Source organism: Corapipo altera, unplaced genomic scaffold (genome assembly GCF_003945725.1).
Source record: "Corapipo altera isolate COAL_440 unplaced genomic scaffold, ASM394572v1 45, whole genome shotgun sequence".
Taxonomy (NCBI): Eukaryota; Metazoa; Chordata; class Aves; order Passeriformes; family Pipridae; genus Corapipo; species Corapipo altera.
In genome coordinates this window covers 8293903-8310911 of record NW_020884877.1, presented here as the reverse complement: position 1 = coordinate 8310911, position 17009 = coordinate 8293903, and the positions used below count along the sequence as shown (strand labels likewise).

The 17009-nt window shown below is 37.6% G+C and overlaps 1 protein-coding gene across 3 annotated transcripts; it reads left to right on the top strand.

The window, feature by feature from the left end:
- Nucleotides 1–353: 353 nt before the first annotated feature.
- On the top strand, nucleotides 354–16721 carry ZDBF2 (zinc finger DBF-type containing 2). Of its 3 annotated transcripts, XM_027637041.1 has the most exons (8): nucleotides 354–466; nucleotides 3568–3679; nucleotides 4158–4209; nucleotides 4748–4799; nucleotides 5357–5462; nucleotides 6320–6447; nucleotides 9508–12088; nucleotides 12366–16721. In XM_027637041.1, exons 2-8 carry the CDS (start codon nucleotides 3656–3658, stop codon nucleotides 12426–12428), a joined length of 3006 nt encoding a protein of 1001 aa, XP_027492842.1. In that variant the 5' UTR covers nucleotides 354–466; nucleotides 3568–3655; the 3' UTR covers nucleotides 12429–16721. The 3 variants fall into 3 exon arrangements, with proteins under 3 accessions (XP_027492842.1, XP_027492841.1, XP_027492843.1); XM_027637040.1 differs by having other exon boundaries at nucleotides 9508–16721; XM_027637042.1 differs by lacking the exons at nucleotides 354–466; nucleotides 3568–3679; nucleotides 4158–4209; nucleotides 4748–4799; nucleotides 5357–5462 and adding an exon at nucleotides 7430–7650 and having other exon boundaries at nucleotides 6335–6447; nucleotides 9508–16721.
- Nucleotides 16722–17009: the final 288 nt, after the last annotated feature.

Sequence of the window (17009 nt, the reverse complement as noted above, 5' to 3'; positions counted from 1 at the left end):
AACAAGGCACACTGTGAAAAACAAGCTACTTTTAACGACTGAAAATTAAATAAAACGGTAAACCCTGCAGCCTGCTCTCAAGCACATAGGATAATACATTTTGAAGGAGAAAACAACTATTACAGTTGTTGAAGTGAAACTTAGCTAAGAGGTTACTTCCCAACCGGAATCACCCCGGCTGGGGCTGACAAAAAGACGCCGCCCCGCGGTGTTCTGAAGGAACCGGGGCTTTTTCGGGCTCGGTGTGAGCCGCGCTGACAGATGTCACGGCACCGGGAGCGGCGGCGGGCGGAGCCGGGCGCTCAGGGCGGGAGGAGCCCGCGCCGCGCAGGGAGCGGCTGCGCGGGAACCCGCAGCTCCCGCCATTCCCTTCGCGGGGCGCGGCTCCCCGACCCGGAGCAGGAAGCACAGGATGGCGTCCCTTGACCCCAGCGCGGCACCGAAGAGCTAACGGGGAGTGATGGAGGTGAGACGGCACCGGGAAGGGAGGGACCGGGAGCAGCCCATGGAGCGGTTGGGCTGCGCGCGCGCGCGCCCCCCGCCTCAGCGTCCCCTCAGCGCTCGGCGGGTCCCGGCGGGCGGGGCAGCCCCGGGCACGGTCGGGCACGGCCCCGGCCCCTCCGCACCGCCCGGCCCCTCCGCACCACCCGGCCCCGCGGGCTCCCTGCGGCTCCACCCCGCTGGCGGCGGCCGGGCGGGACACGGGGCGAGACGGGCGGCGGGGCCGGGACCCCGGTGCGGTGCGGCCGTGGGGCAAAGGCCGTTCCTGGAATGAGTTACAGCCTCCCTGTTTGTGGTGGTGCTGTGGGACGGCAAGTCACTTTGTTTAGGGGAGAGTTTTCCCCTGGTTCTCCCTCTGCCGAGCACAGTCACTCGCAGGTGAAGGGGCGTTACAGGCTCTCGTGAGGCGTTTTTCGAGGAGCAGTTTTGATTGGCTTTTTACCCTTTTTGTTTTACCTGTTGCGCTGCAAGAGTGACGCTGTCTAGAGAGTTTATCTGATGCCTTTGATACTCAGATACTGTCATAACCACTGGGGGTTTTTTGTTTTGGTTTTTTTTTGGTGTGTTTTGTTTTGTTTGTTTGTGGGGGTTTTTTGTTTTGTTTTGAGTTTGTTTTTTTTTTTTTTTTAATGTGTACATGTCATGCTTTTTGGTTGCCTTTTTGTGGATTTTTCTTTTTAAATGCGATTATCTGAGGTATTTCATTCTTTGGCTGCTGTACGCAGTGTAATTCAGTAAAACCAGAATGAAACAGCTGATAAAGTAATCTGGATAAAAATTTACCAAATCAAACACTTCTGTGTCTATCCAGTTGTTTCTACATTTGTTAAAATTTACAGGATTTTTTTTTTTTAGGTGAAGAAATGGTTAAGCTAAGTTTCGAACAAATATAATTTACTTTTTTAATCCAACAGTTTATGATATTTATAGGGGAAGGTATCTCAGCTAATGTAGAATTTTGCAGTCTTTGCCTGAACATCTGAAAAATCATTTGTGAATTTATAGCTGCAGTTTCTGTTTTGAAAAAGTAAGGATTACAGTTAGGCTGTCCAGATTTTGGCAAATTAAATAAGGCATTACATAACAGATGTCCCTCACATTACTATCTTGTGGTTTGAACTTGACTTCAGATGGTAAGCAAGCTGTGTATAGAGTTCAGACTTATTTCTTTTTCCTGTACACTAGTGTTCTTAAAAAAAACTGATATAAGGAGAAGTTTTCTTCTATTGGCAGCTTTGTACGAGAGGAGAATATCCCTGAAAGATCTTCCTCTGATGTTTTTCTGTCAGTTACTAAGCAATAACTGGGCATTTACAACTTTTACCTAGTACAACCTCCCTCCAGGTGAGAAAATCTGGTCCATTGAATCTCCTTGAACTGTAAAAAGATGACAAGGAGATCCAGACTGGAGTAGTTCAGTATAGTTATTTTCATAGTCCTGTCCTGTTTAAAGTTACTTTTCTCCTAACTCAGTTTAGATGTGCATTGTACTTGCAGCTGAGTGAACTCTCAGCAGCACACCACCATTGAAATTAGTCCTTGAAATAAGGAAGTAACGAACTGTCTTAGTGTTATCCCCCAGCACACTGCAGTTCCCACTGCCTGGCATCTCTGAGATGAAATCAAACATTTGTATATCAGGTGCTTTAATTGCCTTTTGGGGCAGTGGATGGAGATGAGTGGTTGTGGAGCTGCTTCTGACTGTGGAACCGTTGTCTGACTGCCCTGTCTGTGCCTCCTCTGTGGTTCCTGTGCTCTTGCCACACTTTTAGCTTTGTCGTAAGATTATGTGTGCACAGTAAGACTTAAAAAATTGATAAGTTGACCTCAAGCACATGGAACAAGTTATTTTACATAAAACATCATTCATGAACGATAGTCTTCTGTGTTTTTCCTTTACTTTCTTTTGGATCCTGGCTGTGTGTAGGACACATAACAGGACATAACTGAGATAAGTTGTTCTATCAAGAAGGCTTTTCTCAGTTGCCTGATGAGAAGGCTTGTAAGAACAGCTGGGGTTTCTTGCTTATTTGTTTTTTTAATATTATTACATAAATTGATACACTGTGGGGAGGAGAATGAGTCTGGTGTTTTGATTGTGTGGATTGTTTTGTGGGGTTTTTTTGGGGAGGTGGTGTTTAAAGTTGAGCTACTGTGATATTCTTTCTGACCATAACTGCTATAACAACCTAGGTATTTTATAATGAGCAGTTTGTAGTCAGGGAAAGAACAAAACAAGTTTAAAGAAAACAAGTAACAAACCACACATCTGTCAAGCTTGATGGTATGTAGCCTCATATAGGAGCAACTTTTCTGCATATATGAGAACAAAAAATGAGAAGGGAAGGAATGAGTCTTGTTAAGACAGTTTATAAAAGATAAAAAATAAAAGTGGTTGATTTGAAACTTTGTTATCACATAATTACAGAAATGGTAAGCAAAGAGCAGATCTTGGATTTGCTAAGCCCTGAGTTTTGAAGCAGGATATGATGATGCTAGTGACAGTGATTGTGCAAGTTATTGTAGCCTTTCTGTTTTCCTGTCTGCTATGCTAATGATAATACTTCATTGAATATATAATAATTAAATTATAAAATGCTTTGAACACCCATTCTACTGTGATATTATACACTATCTAACTAGCTCACGTAACATAAGCAAAATAAGACGTTGTTCTTCTGAGCAGGTTCATGAATGACCTACAGAATAGATTCATTGCAGTTTGGTTAGTATTAAGGAATTTGTTTTCTGTTATTGTAGCAGTATACTTTATTTCACGAGTGCTAGCATCCAAAATGACAATAATGTTTAAGACATGGGGGGCTGCGAGGAAGAAAGAAGGAACAAAGTCATTCCAGAAGGAGTGGTTAACATTTATGTAGGAAAGACTGTCAAAACAACTTCCATATTAAACAGAAGAATGTACTGCAGACTTCAGAAAGATTTATCCACTTTATCGACTGACATGTTTGCAAAGTGGTACAGAAAAATTTACATGCCTTAGGGCATGGAAAACATGCATTATTAACTCAGTTTTAAAAGGCTCTTTGACTTCCTTGTTGCCAGATGGGATGAAAAAAACCCCCTGTCCTGCACTGCAAATGGCCTCCTGTTCAACACTGATCGTTTGCTAGTCTGGAGTCAGCTTTGGTGGATGAAGAGGGCTGGTGAGTCTAAGGTATGTAGGTTCTGTGCTTCCATTCCGTAATGTGAAGGGACTCTGTGACACTAGGAAGCCCTTTGGGTTTAGATGCCCTAAAGCATGTGAACACATGGTGCTGCAGTCATATTTTAATTAAAAATTGTGAGTTTTGGACTTGAGTTGCAGATCTTTCGATCAATAAGGATTGCTTTTCCAGACTGGGTGAGTATATTGTGTGGTGTAGGTCTTGTATGGGTTTTATTAGCATATATCTCTTAATTGTAAAGGCAACTTGGGAAATTAAGTAATTAAATTAATTTGACAAGGTTATTGGTTAATAGCTTATCATAGTCTGGGCTGTGTTCATAAGTATAGTATTTGACTTCATTAATTAGATCAGAAGTTAGGCCCTTCTAGCAAAGCTAACATTGCAAAAGCTAGCAATGCTAACATTGTTAGATGTGATATTAATTATTATTATTATAACTTAGTTTTTTTTGTTTTTTACTTACAGATGTTTGACAGAATCAGACGATCTGATGAAGCTTCTGCTTCTTCAGCACAGGGTAAGAAGTTCAAAGTAGATGTTTTTGACGGAATTACTCTTAAAAAAAAAAATTATCAGTATGAGCATTAGATCACCTTGTATTGCATAATTTGATTTCCTAAATTCCGTTACAGAACTTGGATGGAAGGTCTGACTTCTGGATCATCCAAAGAGTTTCCATATAGCTGTAATTGTCTTGTCCTGTTATAAGCTGTTTAAGACATGTTACGTTTTATCTCCGTGATCACGGATGTAGGAATACCAGTGTAGATTGCCTAGTCTTGAAACCAGACAAATCAGTAGAAAAATTCACACTCATCTCAGCCACAAAAGAGTGAAGCTCTTGGATGGACTTTGAGAACAAAAAGATTCTTGAACTTACTAAACTTTTTGCCTTCCTTTAGAGTAGTAATTTTGACAAATGCAATGTAAGAGAAGTAGCTAGTTGCAGGTAAACTATCTCCATTTCTTTGATATTCTGTTGCTTTTTGTGTTTTGTTTTGTATGTGTGTTTGGTTGTTTTATTTTTTGGTTGTTTTGTTTTTGTTTTTCTCTAGGAATCCAAAGACATGGTGCTGAAGGCTCTCTACGACAGGACAGCAGTAGCAGGTAAATTGGTGATGATCTAACTGGTGACTAGCTTAATGCTTACCAAGGTAAACTGGGAAGAATCTGCTTTTCAGCCTTATCTGTTGTCTTGTATAAAAGATGACAGTGAGGCACAATAAGTGTGTGATGGAGGTCCTCTGTATGTTATACCAAACACTATTAAAAATTATGGGGAAGGTACGCTGTAGTGCCCAAAACTAATGTTTGAGTGTCAGGCATCTTTGTTTTGGTTTTTTTTTTCCAAAATACTAAAAAATAGAAGAATGAGAAGATGACTCTGCCTTTTCCTGTAGAGGCAGTTCTTCTCACATTTCAGCCCACTGTGCCTTCAAGCTGTTATCCTTTGTTCTGCATTTAAGAAAAAGTTTCTCCAGTGAAATTTGCTTGGGAATACCTTAAAATACATAGTCCTACTTGTCATTGCACTTCTGAAATAGAAACATTTATCTTGCAAGTTTGTTCCATCGCTGTGGTAAGATAGATATTTAGAATTTCCATGTTAAGGACATGCATTAAATAACCCAACATGTCTTGGTAATATTGCACACTTCTTTCAGTTCACAGGCAAGAGGGCAAGAACATGCTTGGCCTGGAGTATCCACTGTGCAGAATAGACAAGGGTACTGCAACTGTTGCCACGTGCACTACAGTAATCTGGAACAGGTGAGATGGCTTCTGCACAATTCAGCAGCAGGTAGCAGCAGGTACCAAAAGGCTTTACCAGCTTTTAAAATATCAGCTGCTACACTGAATAACCAATACTGAGTGAAAAATAGGCAGTTTGAATTGCAAAATGTGTGCACTGAGAAAAAGATACCCTTCTTGTCTGTTACCTGTTAAAAAGATGCAGGTGAAGTGGCATGGCTGCTGCAGTCTTCTTTTCTGAAGCGGTGCACTGCTGTGCATTGCATCCATTATATTTATTTCTGTGTGTTTAGTCTTGAGTTCTGTATGTACTGTAAATTATTGAGGTTATAATAATGTTTGATATCAAGGCTGAAGACATTTGATCAACTCTTTTCTGTTCTTTAGCTCTGTCAGTCTCCTGTCTTTTAGATTTTTTAATTAGTAAGTAGAAGCCTATTTAATCTTCTACACTTATGAAAATCCTTGTTAATTAGAGTGAATTATAAAATGTTTACTCATATGAAGTTCAAGAATATTTTAAGACATTTATAGAAACATTTAGTGTATTTGTTCTAGTTAAGAGACCTGTGAGCAGCTGTGAGATTTGCGAGAGCATTTGTACTACTTACAAGACATTTGTCAGCACCTCTCAGAACCATTAATTTAAGTTCCAACTCAGAAAGATATTTCAATACATTTTAGTATTATTTGAGATTCCCTAAGCGTGCTTAAAAATCTCTATTAATCAAGGCTGTAAAGTAGAAAAGGCTGAAGACTTTTCTTTTTATTTAAATATTTTCATAGCAAAGATTTAACCTGGGAAGTAATTTTTAGGAATAGGTCAGTGTGTTTACAGTAGTATTAGACTAATCATCTGTTTTATCTTTCACCAGCATGTTTTCAGCTCCCAGCACAGACATTTTACCACATACTGTAGGAATCGTACAGGTACCAGTAGCTTGATGGAGCGTTTCCTGCAAGATGTTTTACAGCATCATCCTCACAGATACCATGACAACAGGTATAATACAGCTGGCTTTTTTTTTTTTTTAGTGTATGTTGTTTGAATGCGTGTATTACAAATTCCTGTTTCTTTTATACTGCTGACCAGTAAATTTTGCCCATTTGAGGTGAAACTTTCTCAATGAAGACAACTTAGAAAAAAGTGTATTTAGATAAACATCATACCAAGTGTATTGCTTTTGTGTTGTCTCTTCACTTTTAGACTTTTTCACTACTTAAGGATTTGAGACAACACCACTGATAGCATTTAAGTGTGAAGACCTAAAAAAAGATGGAGTATATGGGTCAACAGGTGTAATGGCAGACTGTACAATCTCATATACATTTACAAATTCTTATAATTTGAGCTTTATATATTTTATTATAAATATTATTATTATGGGCTTAATATATATGTTTAGCAGTGTATTTTATGGTATGTTTTGAAAGAGTTCATTATTTTTGTTTGTTGTTTGTGGATAACTTCAGGTAAATATTTACATGTTTATTTTATCATCCTTGCAGTTCACATGTTCAGTTAATACTTGAATTACATTAATTGGCCAATTAATTAATGCTCAGAAAAGTGTTCTCTTTATTTATCATGTGCATGTTTTAAGAGTGATAAGAGGGTCAATGTGTTAGGTTTTTCTCTGTAGATGAAGGAAAATAAATCTCATTCTAGAAAAATGAGGTAGAATAGAAGGTTATTTTGTCTGAATGCAGTCATATTGATATTATCAGGGATGTGACAAAATAAGTTAATATGCATATCTATGCCAAATTAGCTCAGGGCATATACACATCACTACAGATAAATAAATGAATCCTTCCATCTTCAATAAATAAATTCAAACCCAACGTCTTAAGAACATCCACAGTTTTTTGCCATGGAGAAAATATAAGATTTGCTTTGAGGCAACATCCAAATGAAAAAAGCCCTCTCTTGAGGTGTCACTAATACAAGGTTATTCCTTTGGTGGATGAAACCTACTAACTAGGAAAAACAAGCTACCCATGTTCCTCTAAGTTGTTGGAAGAAGGAATGGAATGAGAAAAATAATGTACAAAATCTAGATGAAGTTGGAGGAAGAAGAGGGAAGAGTAATCCCAAATCTAGACAGAGTTTGGAGGAAGAAAAGCAATGACGGAAAAGCGAGGAATAGATTTATGTTGTGGTCCTGCTCTGAAAAAAAAGTCATGGTCTTAACTGATATCTGAGGTAAGAACTGGATTCTCTTCTTTCACATTAAAACTCTTGGATTAATATACAGTTTATGCTCAGTTCTTTAAATAACTGTTTTTACTATTTAGCTGAATTCACACAAGGGATCTTTAGAGTGTCATTTTAAAAGATTATGGAAATATTTCTGAGTCTTGATTTGTTTTGCAGAACCAGTATACTTAGTAGTTACGTGGAAAAATTCATCAGAGCTTTGCCTTATACTGAATTTCAAAGGATATTGTTGTTCTGTCCCTCCCCCAGTAAAAAAAAGAAACCAAACCAAAACCAGATACACACAAACTTCTAAATCATTCCTTCCTCCAAACTCTTGGTATATAAGTGTTTTACATAAAGAAATAATACTGAGCATTTAAGAGAGTAAATCTTCCCTCTGCCTTTGGGGGTAATTTGTAGCAAAACTATCAGAAGTACCTAACTGTATAAAACTCTAGTTCTGTTTCCTCCACCCCAGAGACATTTGCTTATAAGTTATTTTTGAAAAGTGGATGCAGGTTGTTAACTGAGCTATAAACCTATACATTTGTTATATTTTATTTATATCAAAATCCATTTAGTCCTATATTGAGTCTTTCAGGAGTGTCCAAATGCCAGGTGTTTCACACAAAGATGGAAGAACTTTTAAGTGAGAAAGTTAAAAGAGTTATTTTTACTACCTTTGACCTTCCCCTTAGGTCCTGTTTCAGAGCTTAGGTGTGGCCAAGAATTCATGCAGCAGTAGGGCACAGCAGTTCAGTTGGCAGGCATTGTTTGATCATCTAATGTATTTGATTACTTTGCATTTATATAGTAATAGAAATAATCTTCTTTTTACTGTTTCATTATATGAAGTTTCTCTTGCTCAATCAGTCCTATAACCCTGAGCTGTACGTACTCTGAGTTATATAACTGAGGAAATTCCCGTGCAATGAAATTTATTCATGATACTTCTGTTAGCTGATGTCTGCCATTTATTAAAATAATTTGTGTCTCACAAAGTCTCGTTCTAACTTTCAAATGAAACATAATATTCTTTTCTTCGGTTATATTTACTTATTTTCAAAATTATTTTAATTGGATTTGCCCAGCTGCTACATAACGAAGCCTTGTGGGTTCCTGTATTGCATAAGAGAAACAGTCGTTATCTGTCAGTTGTGTTAATTCTTCAAGATGCAACCCCTTGTATTTGAGGCAGTCCTAAAGACAGAACTGCCAGTTACAGAATATGTAAAAATCTGTTGTCAGAGTGGGGCTGAACAGTCATAACTTGGCTTCTTATAGAAGTGAGTCAGAAGCTGTGGTATGTCTGTGAGAAACAGTAAACATGGAATTCCTTGGCAACATGTGCAGGGTTCCTATCAGGCAGCCATGTTTTGTAGGGAAAAGGGCATTTGTACTCAATAGTGGTTTTGTACTGTTGTATTATTATGTTCTATTTCTCTACAAAAGAATTTTTTCAATTTCTCAATTTTAATTAATGATAGGATGGCCAGTGAAGTAACCTCTTTATAGTCTACAACTTGAAACAAAGGAAATACCTTTACATTTTCTTCCTTTGCTGTATTTATAAAATTATCGTAATCTATGTTTGGCCATTCCTAATTGATTGTGGCATGAAGAGGGTAACAGACACAAATTAGCTTTGTGGAACATTCCCCCTTCCCTCTTCATAATTTTTTAAAATTCACGATCTCTGCTAATGTAGTAGAGATGGTTATTTGAGTTTGTTTGTTAGAAGTGATGCACTCCAGGTAATTACTCTTAAACCCCCCATACACTGCTATTGTTTGAAAAATCTTAAGTATATTTACAGTATTTATATAGGCTGATTTTTTTTTTTCCCTCCCTCCCTTTTAGACCAACATACGATGACATGCCACTCCCCATCACTCTGGAGGCTCCTAGGATTTCTTGTCTGTCCCCAACAGAGATGCAGAAAAAGAGAAACAGTGACACACAGGAGATTTCCAGCAAAGACAAGGAGTCCATTGGTGAAATACACTCTTCTGCTCCATGCCTGTCTCATGAGGGCACAAAGAAAACTTTTGTAACACAAGCAGTTTTTCAAAAACGAGCAAGAGGCCAGGAGCATGTTCCAGGAATATCCCAGCAGTCTATTGGCATCTGTAGTGATAAGAAATGGGTTACTCTGAAAAATGCAAATCATAGCCATGAAGGTCGGTTTACAGCTGTGAGCCCTGTACCTCAGCAATTTTCCATCAGTCCTATAATCCACAGTTCTTCTGTTAATTCTAAAACAGGAAAAAATGTTAGGGATTTGGCAGCATCAAATCTGTTTCTCCGTAGTGGGTGTGATGAACGGGCAACGAAGGCCTCCAGTAGTGATGTGCTATTGAACCCATGCTTGAATCCTGCTCCAGCACTGGCTCACCCAAAACGCCCCTCAGTTTCTCATCAGAATCCTACATGCAGCCACAGCAATTCTTTATTTATTACCTCAGGTCAATCTCTCTCAAAGCGAGATAGTTTACGAACTCAGGATGAAACTTTGGTGTCTGATCTCCATCTCAGGGATACTGTGGGTATCAGCAGCTCCTTAGATCTTGGGACATCCCCACAATTAGCAAGATGCAAAAACGTGAAGACAAACAGAGATGATGGAAGTTCAGTGGATGAAACTATTGAAGATGTAATTTTGAAATACTGCCATGAAACTACATCTGAAGAAATTTGTATCACAGAAGAGAATAATCCCTGTTTAACTTTTTCATCACTTCTGGACCATACTAATTTAGAGGGCTCTGAAATGAGTTTTGACTGTGATGCACCAATACAGGCAGGAACAGACTTACCTAAGGCAGCTATAAAAGATATAGAATTCCTGAAAGAGGTCCAAGTAAGTTTGCAAGATAAAGACTACGGAACACAGCTCTGCTCTGTCTTAAAAACTGAGTCAGTAGAGAAAACAGAAGCAGTGAAACAGGATGTCATAGTTCATACTGAAGAACCAGTTCTTCCAGCTCTGCCTCATGTGCCTCCTTCTTTTGTGGGAAAGACTTGGTCTCAAATAATGTATGAAGATGATATAAAAATTGAAGAACTCGTGCGTGATTTCAAGGAGGGTCGTTTTCGCTGCTACTTTGACAGTGAATCGTCAGCCAACTGTACAGGGAAGAGAATGAAGAAAAAAAAGCAGAAGGATGAAAAAAGGATCAATGTTATTGAGGGTAACAGAACAGAAAGTGCATCAGTTAAAGCATTGCCAGAATTTAACGATGCTTTAAGTGGTGGCTCTGATTTTGATAACCCATCTTTAGCCTCAGATACACTATGCAAACCACAAATACTTAAAATGCCTAGGAAAAGGACATGGCGCCTGGCTTCAAGATGCCAGGTGGTTAAAGTCAGCCATGGCACCCAAACAAGTCTATTGAACTATCCTGTAGCAAAAAGGAAAATGTCTAGAAGAGAATCTAATCCAGCTGATCAGAAAGCAAGCGTCACGTGGTTGGAGAATGAAAAAACTCCAAACATGAAAACTAGACTATGTGCCCTTAAACTTCCAGAGTCCTACAGCAAGATTATGAGTCCTGTACAGCCCAAGACAGTGGTGTATGTACTCTCATGCCCAGAGGTAAAACAGTGTAAAGGTAAACCTGTAGATACTTCCAAAATGAGGAAAAATCGAAACTCCGCAGATAGCAAGGACTCTGTAAGGTATAAATACAAACAGTGTTCTTTCAAGTATTATGACCCACTGACAAATCGAATTCTGAAAACACCTCCCAAGAGTACAGTTGGAGAGAAGGCCAAAAAGCCCTCCCATGTTCGACAGCTTTTCAGAAGCCTCAGCTTTGATGCAAACATGAAAAAACTAGCGGATGCACAGAGAGAAAGCACACCATCAAAGTCACTCAGTTGGTCAGACTACTATAGTTCATCTTCAGCATCTTTCCTGACAGATCCAGATAAAGGGAATGATGCAGCCTCAAGTCAAAAGGCAGATGGATCTTCTGTTTCCACAGAAAGAACAGATTGTCTTGTGTCTAGTCACTCTGAGAACTCTTTTAAACACTTGATCATTTCACCTTTGAACTCTGTGGTAGAAGGAGATTGTAGACTAATTCCGTTTAATAGAATTACCAAAACTCCTCTGACCTCCATCAGGAGTGAGTGGTTAGAGAGGGAGAATCCAAAGGCAATATGGAAGAGAAAAGAAGGCACTAATAAAGAACCAGTTTTTTCCAGAAAGGCTTCAGGATCTAAGTCTGTCACACGTACTGTTGGGAGGAGAGGAAACAGGGTAACCGCAGGCAAACAGATTTCCCGAACTAAAAAACAGCAAAAAGAGGGGTTGAGAAGACAACTTCATCCTCGTGCCCAGAAATCTGCTTTCTCCATCCATAGGTGCCAGACAAGGAAGACTACAGTGGGAAAGCACCCTAAGAAAGAAAAGCCTGATGCTAAAAAATTAAAGGTGAGGAGTAAACCAAAAAGGGCCTTTCTGAGCTCAACAGTTGTAACAGGGATTCCTGAAAAGAGGCAGAAAGTCACATCAGAATCTTTTCCCAAGAAACCAGAGCAAGCTTCCTCCAAAGTCAGGAACTGGGGAGTAAGTGGAGATAGGGGTCATCCTAGCACTGTGAACCGACCCTCTCGAAGAACAACTGCTGTACCATTACTTCGAAACTGTCTTGTTCTGCCAGGTGAGAGCTAGCTACCAAAAGAACTTTTTTTTTTTCTTTTTTTTATAGCCAGCACCTGGAAAAAGGAAAGGGGAAAAAAGGAGGTCGTGGACAACGCAGTTGAAGTGCTAGAGCTCCAGAAAGTGCAAAGCCAGTCTAATGTGAAACAAATACAACTGTAAACTCGGCTCTTGTTCCTGGAATGTGGGGACATAATGTATTGCACTGTTCTACTGTGTAAAGCTGCAGAAGTTGTAGATTTGAGTTAAAAGCACTTAGAATCCTATTTACTAGACTTCACCTGTACATCAGCAAAATGACCTTGAATAGTATCATATTGGTTTTATGGTATTATCAGTGCGTGACAGTGCACTATAATAAGGTAATTTAGAAGCTGTGTTAATTAATTGTGCCTAATTTAATTTCTTCACATAATTCTAAAGTGCAAAAAATGACTTGGTTGTTATGCTAGAAATTAAATGAAGATACATCAATTTGGGCTGAATTCTGTGTATGTATTTTGTGTTTGTATATATGTGCACCTTCTTCAACACATAATATATATACTTGCCTGTGGAGTGGCATTAAAATTAATACAGTATGATACAATTCAGATCAATTCAGTGCTTTCTTGAAATGAAATGTAATTTTACATGTTTTTGTATTGACTTTTTTCCTGAAACCATGTCCAAAGCAGTTTTTTTGAACAAAAAGTCACTGTGGGCTCTCATCAAGCAATAATGGACCGTGTTGGTAAGGAAATATGTCTCTCTAGGGAACTGTTCAAATGGTGGTGGCTAAAGTGAAATTGCAAATTCCAAAAGAAATATAGGCTTAGATTTGGGGTTTTTTTTGTTTGTTTTTTAGTAGCTTATTGATAAAGTTTATAGGTGAATTTCACATTCCTTAGTGGGGGGAATGGAAAAGTAATAATGCAAACAAATAAATATTTAAATAAACCTAAAGTATCATCCACGTAAATGTATTAAGAGTTCAAATATTTTTTTAAAATATTTAGGTGAATTAAAATTATGTTCCATAGAGATTCGTGCTTGGCCACTGATGCTCCAACCAGTATGGTTTTATGGCAAAAAAATCCCCATGGTATTTTGGTTTAGTTTTTTTCTTTTTTTAGTAGTTGTTATGATAGCTGATTTAATGTGTTTAGGAGACATAACCCCCCAGTCTTGCGGGTGTCTCTTTGCTCTAAAACCCAAGATTAGTTGCTGATTTGTAGTAAGTTAAGCACGTAGTTAAACATCATCACAATCAGGACTTTGGTTTTTAAATCTTCCATTTGGTATATTATATAATCTCTTTTACTTTAGAGGCCTTTGTATATTCTGTAGTGGTACAATATGTTTTTCAGAACATGCGAAAAACATGGAAAAGCTCAGACTCTGCTGTTTCTGCCAGTGAACATAGTGTATGTGCATTTTCCCCTCAGAAAACAAAACTATTCTTAATTCATTTTCTGAAGTGTCAAGGATCACTGATTTGGACTGAGATAAAGGTGGACTTGGAAATGGTTTATTTTAATATACAGTATGTGAAGGAAATGTAAAAGCTGTCATCATAAACCACATGTTCAAAGAATATTTTTGGGGTATTTTTAATGTATATGCATATTTCCCACGTTAAATAGAAGATGTGCATGTGTCAGCTGGAAAGTTCCTTTACAAGTCAAATATGGTCTGACAGATTTATTTGTTTTGGTTTAATTTATTTTATTTTTTAAATAAAAGTTTATTTCTATGGATGAATTTTCCTATGGTTGTCAGTAGACACAGAATCTTATGACTGTATTGCAAGTCACTGGAAAATGAAGGGTTATAATGTAAGTTCTTATAGCCCTCTTAACTAATTGTGCCTGTATAATTTAATATTTTGTCTAATATAAAACTGATGTTTTTAAAGACAAGTTTTAAAGGAATGGTTTTTATAGAAAGGCTACTTTTTAGATAAAGCAAAAGAAGATTTTTAAATAAAATCTGTTTTAAAGCAAAGCTTTAACTCTATAGATAAGTCCCATTCTAACATATTTTTATGATACATGAATGTTTTCCTATCCAGTTTCTTCCATCTTATTTTTCACAGTATTTTACACATGAAGAGCATGAATTGTTTTACGTGTGAATAAGTTTTAGTGCACATTGTACTTTAAGATCACTAGTGCATATTTGTTTAGAGTCAAAATACTGTTCTCCATACTCATTCATTTTAAGTTTGTCTTATTCCAGTACCCAACTTTTCCTTGAAATCTTAAGTAATAAAAATATCTTGAAGACTATAAAATGACTAATATTTTTAGACTGTAATGCCTTTTTTTTGTTTTGTTTTTAATAATAGACCCCCCTTGTCAGGGTGGTTTTTTAGAATAAAAGTGTATTATATTTAAATAAAAGTGTAAGTAGTTACATATTTTCCTTTAAAAAAAAAAAAGAAAAATGAAAAAAGTATGAAATGTAGCAATTTATTAGAAGGACAAGATTTGGGATACAAGTCTGGAAGAATTTCTGTGGTTGACAGTGTCAAAATAAGGTTTACTGTAGGTTTGGATGTTATTCTGTGCCTCGCTTCTGAGTGTTCAGAAACCTCTTCTGTGCATGCTCAATGACTACTAGGAAAAAAAGGAGAGACAGTGATAGGAGAAGTAAATACAGAAACTGCTTTGGAAAGAGAATTGATGAACATATGTGCAGAACATAAATTATTTCGGAGACAGTCAATACCATGTGCAAGAAGGAGAAAAGGGAAGTTTTCTGGGGTCTTGAGAAATAGACAAGCACTTTCCTATTAGATAAATAATGCATATTCTGCTACCCTTTTTGAATACCTTGTTGTTTCCTTAGCAGCGTGAAACTTCAAAACATGACTGTGAAGTCTAAACAAAGGGCAAACTTGAGAGCTGAAATACTTTCTCTCTGAAACTGATGGGAGTGGTGGTTGGTTTGGGGTGAGATTTTTTTGTTTTGATTTTTGTTTGGTTCGTTTTTCTTTTTTAATGTTAGTGGACAAAGATGTTTTGTCAGTATGTTTGCATGTGTTAATATAGAGAAGCAAGAAAAGACAGGAATAAAGTCATGCTTTTTTATTCTAATTGACAGCAGTTAGAACCAGGATATTTTACAATAGCTGAGAAAAATGTTAATTTCTTCTTCAGTGCATATGCAATTTTGACCTTCTGCAAGTTCATAGGTTTTTTTGGTTTTAATACATTTCATATTTTTTAAAAATTCTCCACAAAAAGTACTCATTCAGCCTTTTAAAACAATCTTATTCTAAGATTGCTAGATTGTTATTATTCACTAGTATTGCAAACCATGAGTGTGAGCCAGTCATACTGTGCTGGGTGCTAACCAAACATGGAATAGCAAGCCCCCAAAACTTTAAACGTCTTACACTTGCACCAAGCAGTTCTTCAGTTAATTTTCTGATAGGATTTTTTGCTTTCTTGTTCTTTCTGACAAGTTTGCATCCAGTGCTGTTGTAATGGTATTATGAAAGTATTCCTCTCTGGGACTCGGATAAAATGAGGCGTTTCTGTTTATAATGAGACTATAACTTAATCTGAAGTTGTGTTTAAGTTTCATGCAAAGTTTGTGCCCAAATGAGAATATGTGTTTTTGTGGTTTTCATGTTCTTGTTATTGGTAATGTATTTTGCAATACTTTTGCTTGATGCTGTAATCTGTTATCTGCTTCTCTGTCCCTGCTGTCTGTGGTCATTTGACACATTGTGAGTTTGTAAGGATACAGCGATATTACAAACTTGTCCAGTGCTATTGCTGGATGTTCTTTCTTTGTATCTTCTGCTCATTTAATTTCAGGTTTATTGTTTCCTTTTTTTTTCTCAGTCATGTATTTGGATTTTTTAATATTGTAAAGAGCTAAATTACAGGACACTGTATTCTCTTTGGAAGTAAATCAGTGACAGGTAAACAGAAGAGGATGGTATCCTGATCTGAAGTGTAGAAGGCAGGCTGGTACCTGTGCTGCTCCTGTGCTCACGAGTCTGCTTTACTTCACTGAATAGTGGGAAACAGGAGCAGAATGATGATTCTTGATTTGTTTAGTGGTCTTCCTTTCTTTGTCTATTAGGGTCAGCTCTGCCTGAGAACAGGGTATCTGAATTCATACTGGAAAGAGAAGTGTTTCAGCTGTTGGTGTTTTGGGGACAGATAGGAAAAGTAAAATGTGTCTCACTAATGTAACTAAAATCCCAGAATTTTTGCCTTTAATGATTTATCTGCTATGAATTACAGCATTGCTGATAATGTTTTTCAGAAAAATTTGTAATAGCATAGCTCTGAGCATGCCCAGAAACAAAGGTTTTGTTCCTTGTTTGTTTGTTTTGCAGTTATGAATTCATTCATTCCTTCAGCAGAACAAATCTTGTTTTAATAAAATAAAGACTGAATATGCATTTTTGTAGTTTCTTTATTCTTGAAGTGAAATTTAACTTTGAGCTATCTGCCGTAATTTGTTGTGGAAAGAACTCCAGAGAATGCTATGGAATAAGGTAGTACTGTGAAGGTAGACAGTCTTAATTTAAACAGCTGTTCACAACTGTATGATATCTTGACTCAGTGACGTTTTTTGTCGACTTCAGTGAAGCAAAGATTCATCCTATTCTGTGCCAGCTGAAGCAAAGACACACTAGGATGGCATTGAAAAAGCACGAGGTACATTTGAAGTGTCTAGCTTCATTTTG

Excerpts from the sequence above, each read along its gene's own strand:
- ZDBF2 (XM_027637040.1), top strand. The coding sequence starts at position 3,656 with ATGAAGAGGGCTGGTGAGTCTAAG. Across the intron at positions 3,680-4,157 it reads AGAGGGCTGGTGAGTCTAAG|ATGTTTGACAGAATCAGACG; the intron begins GTATGTAGGTTC and ends TTTTACTTACAG. Across the intron at positions 6,448-9,507 it reads CACAGATACCATGACAACAG|ACCAACATACGATGACATGC; the intron begins GTATAATACAGC and ends CCTCCCTTTTAG.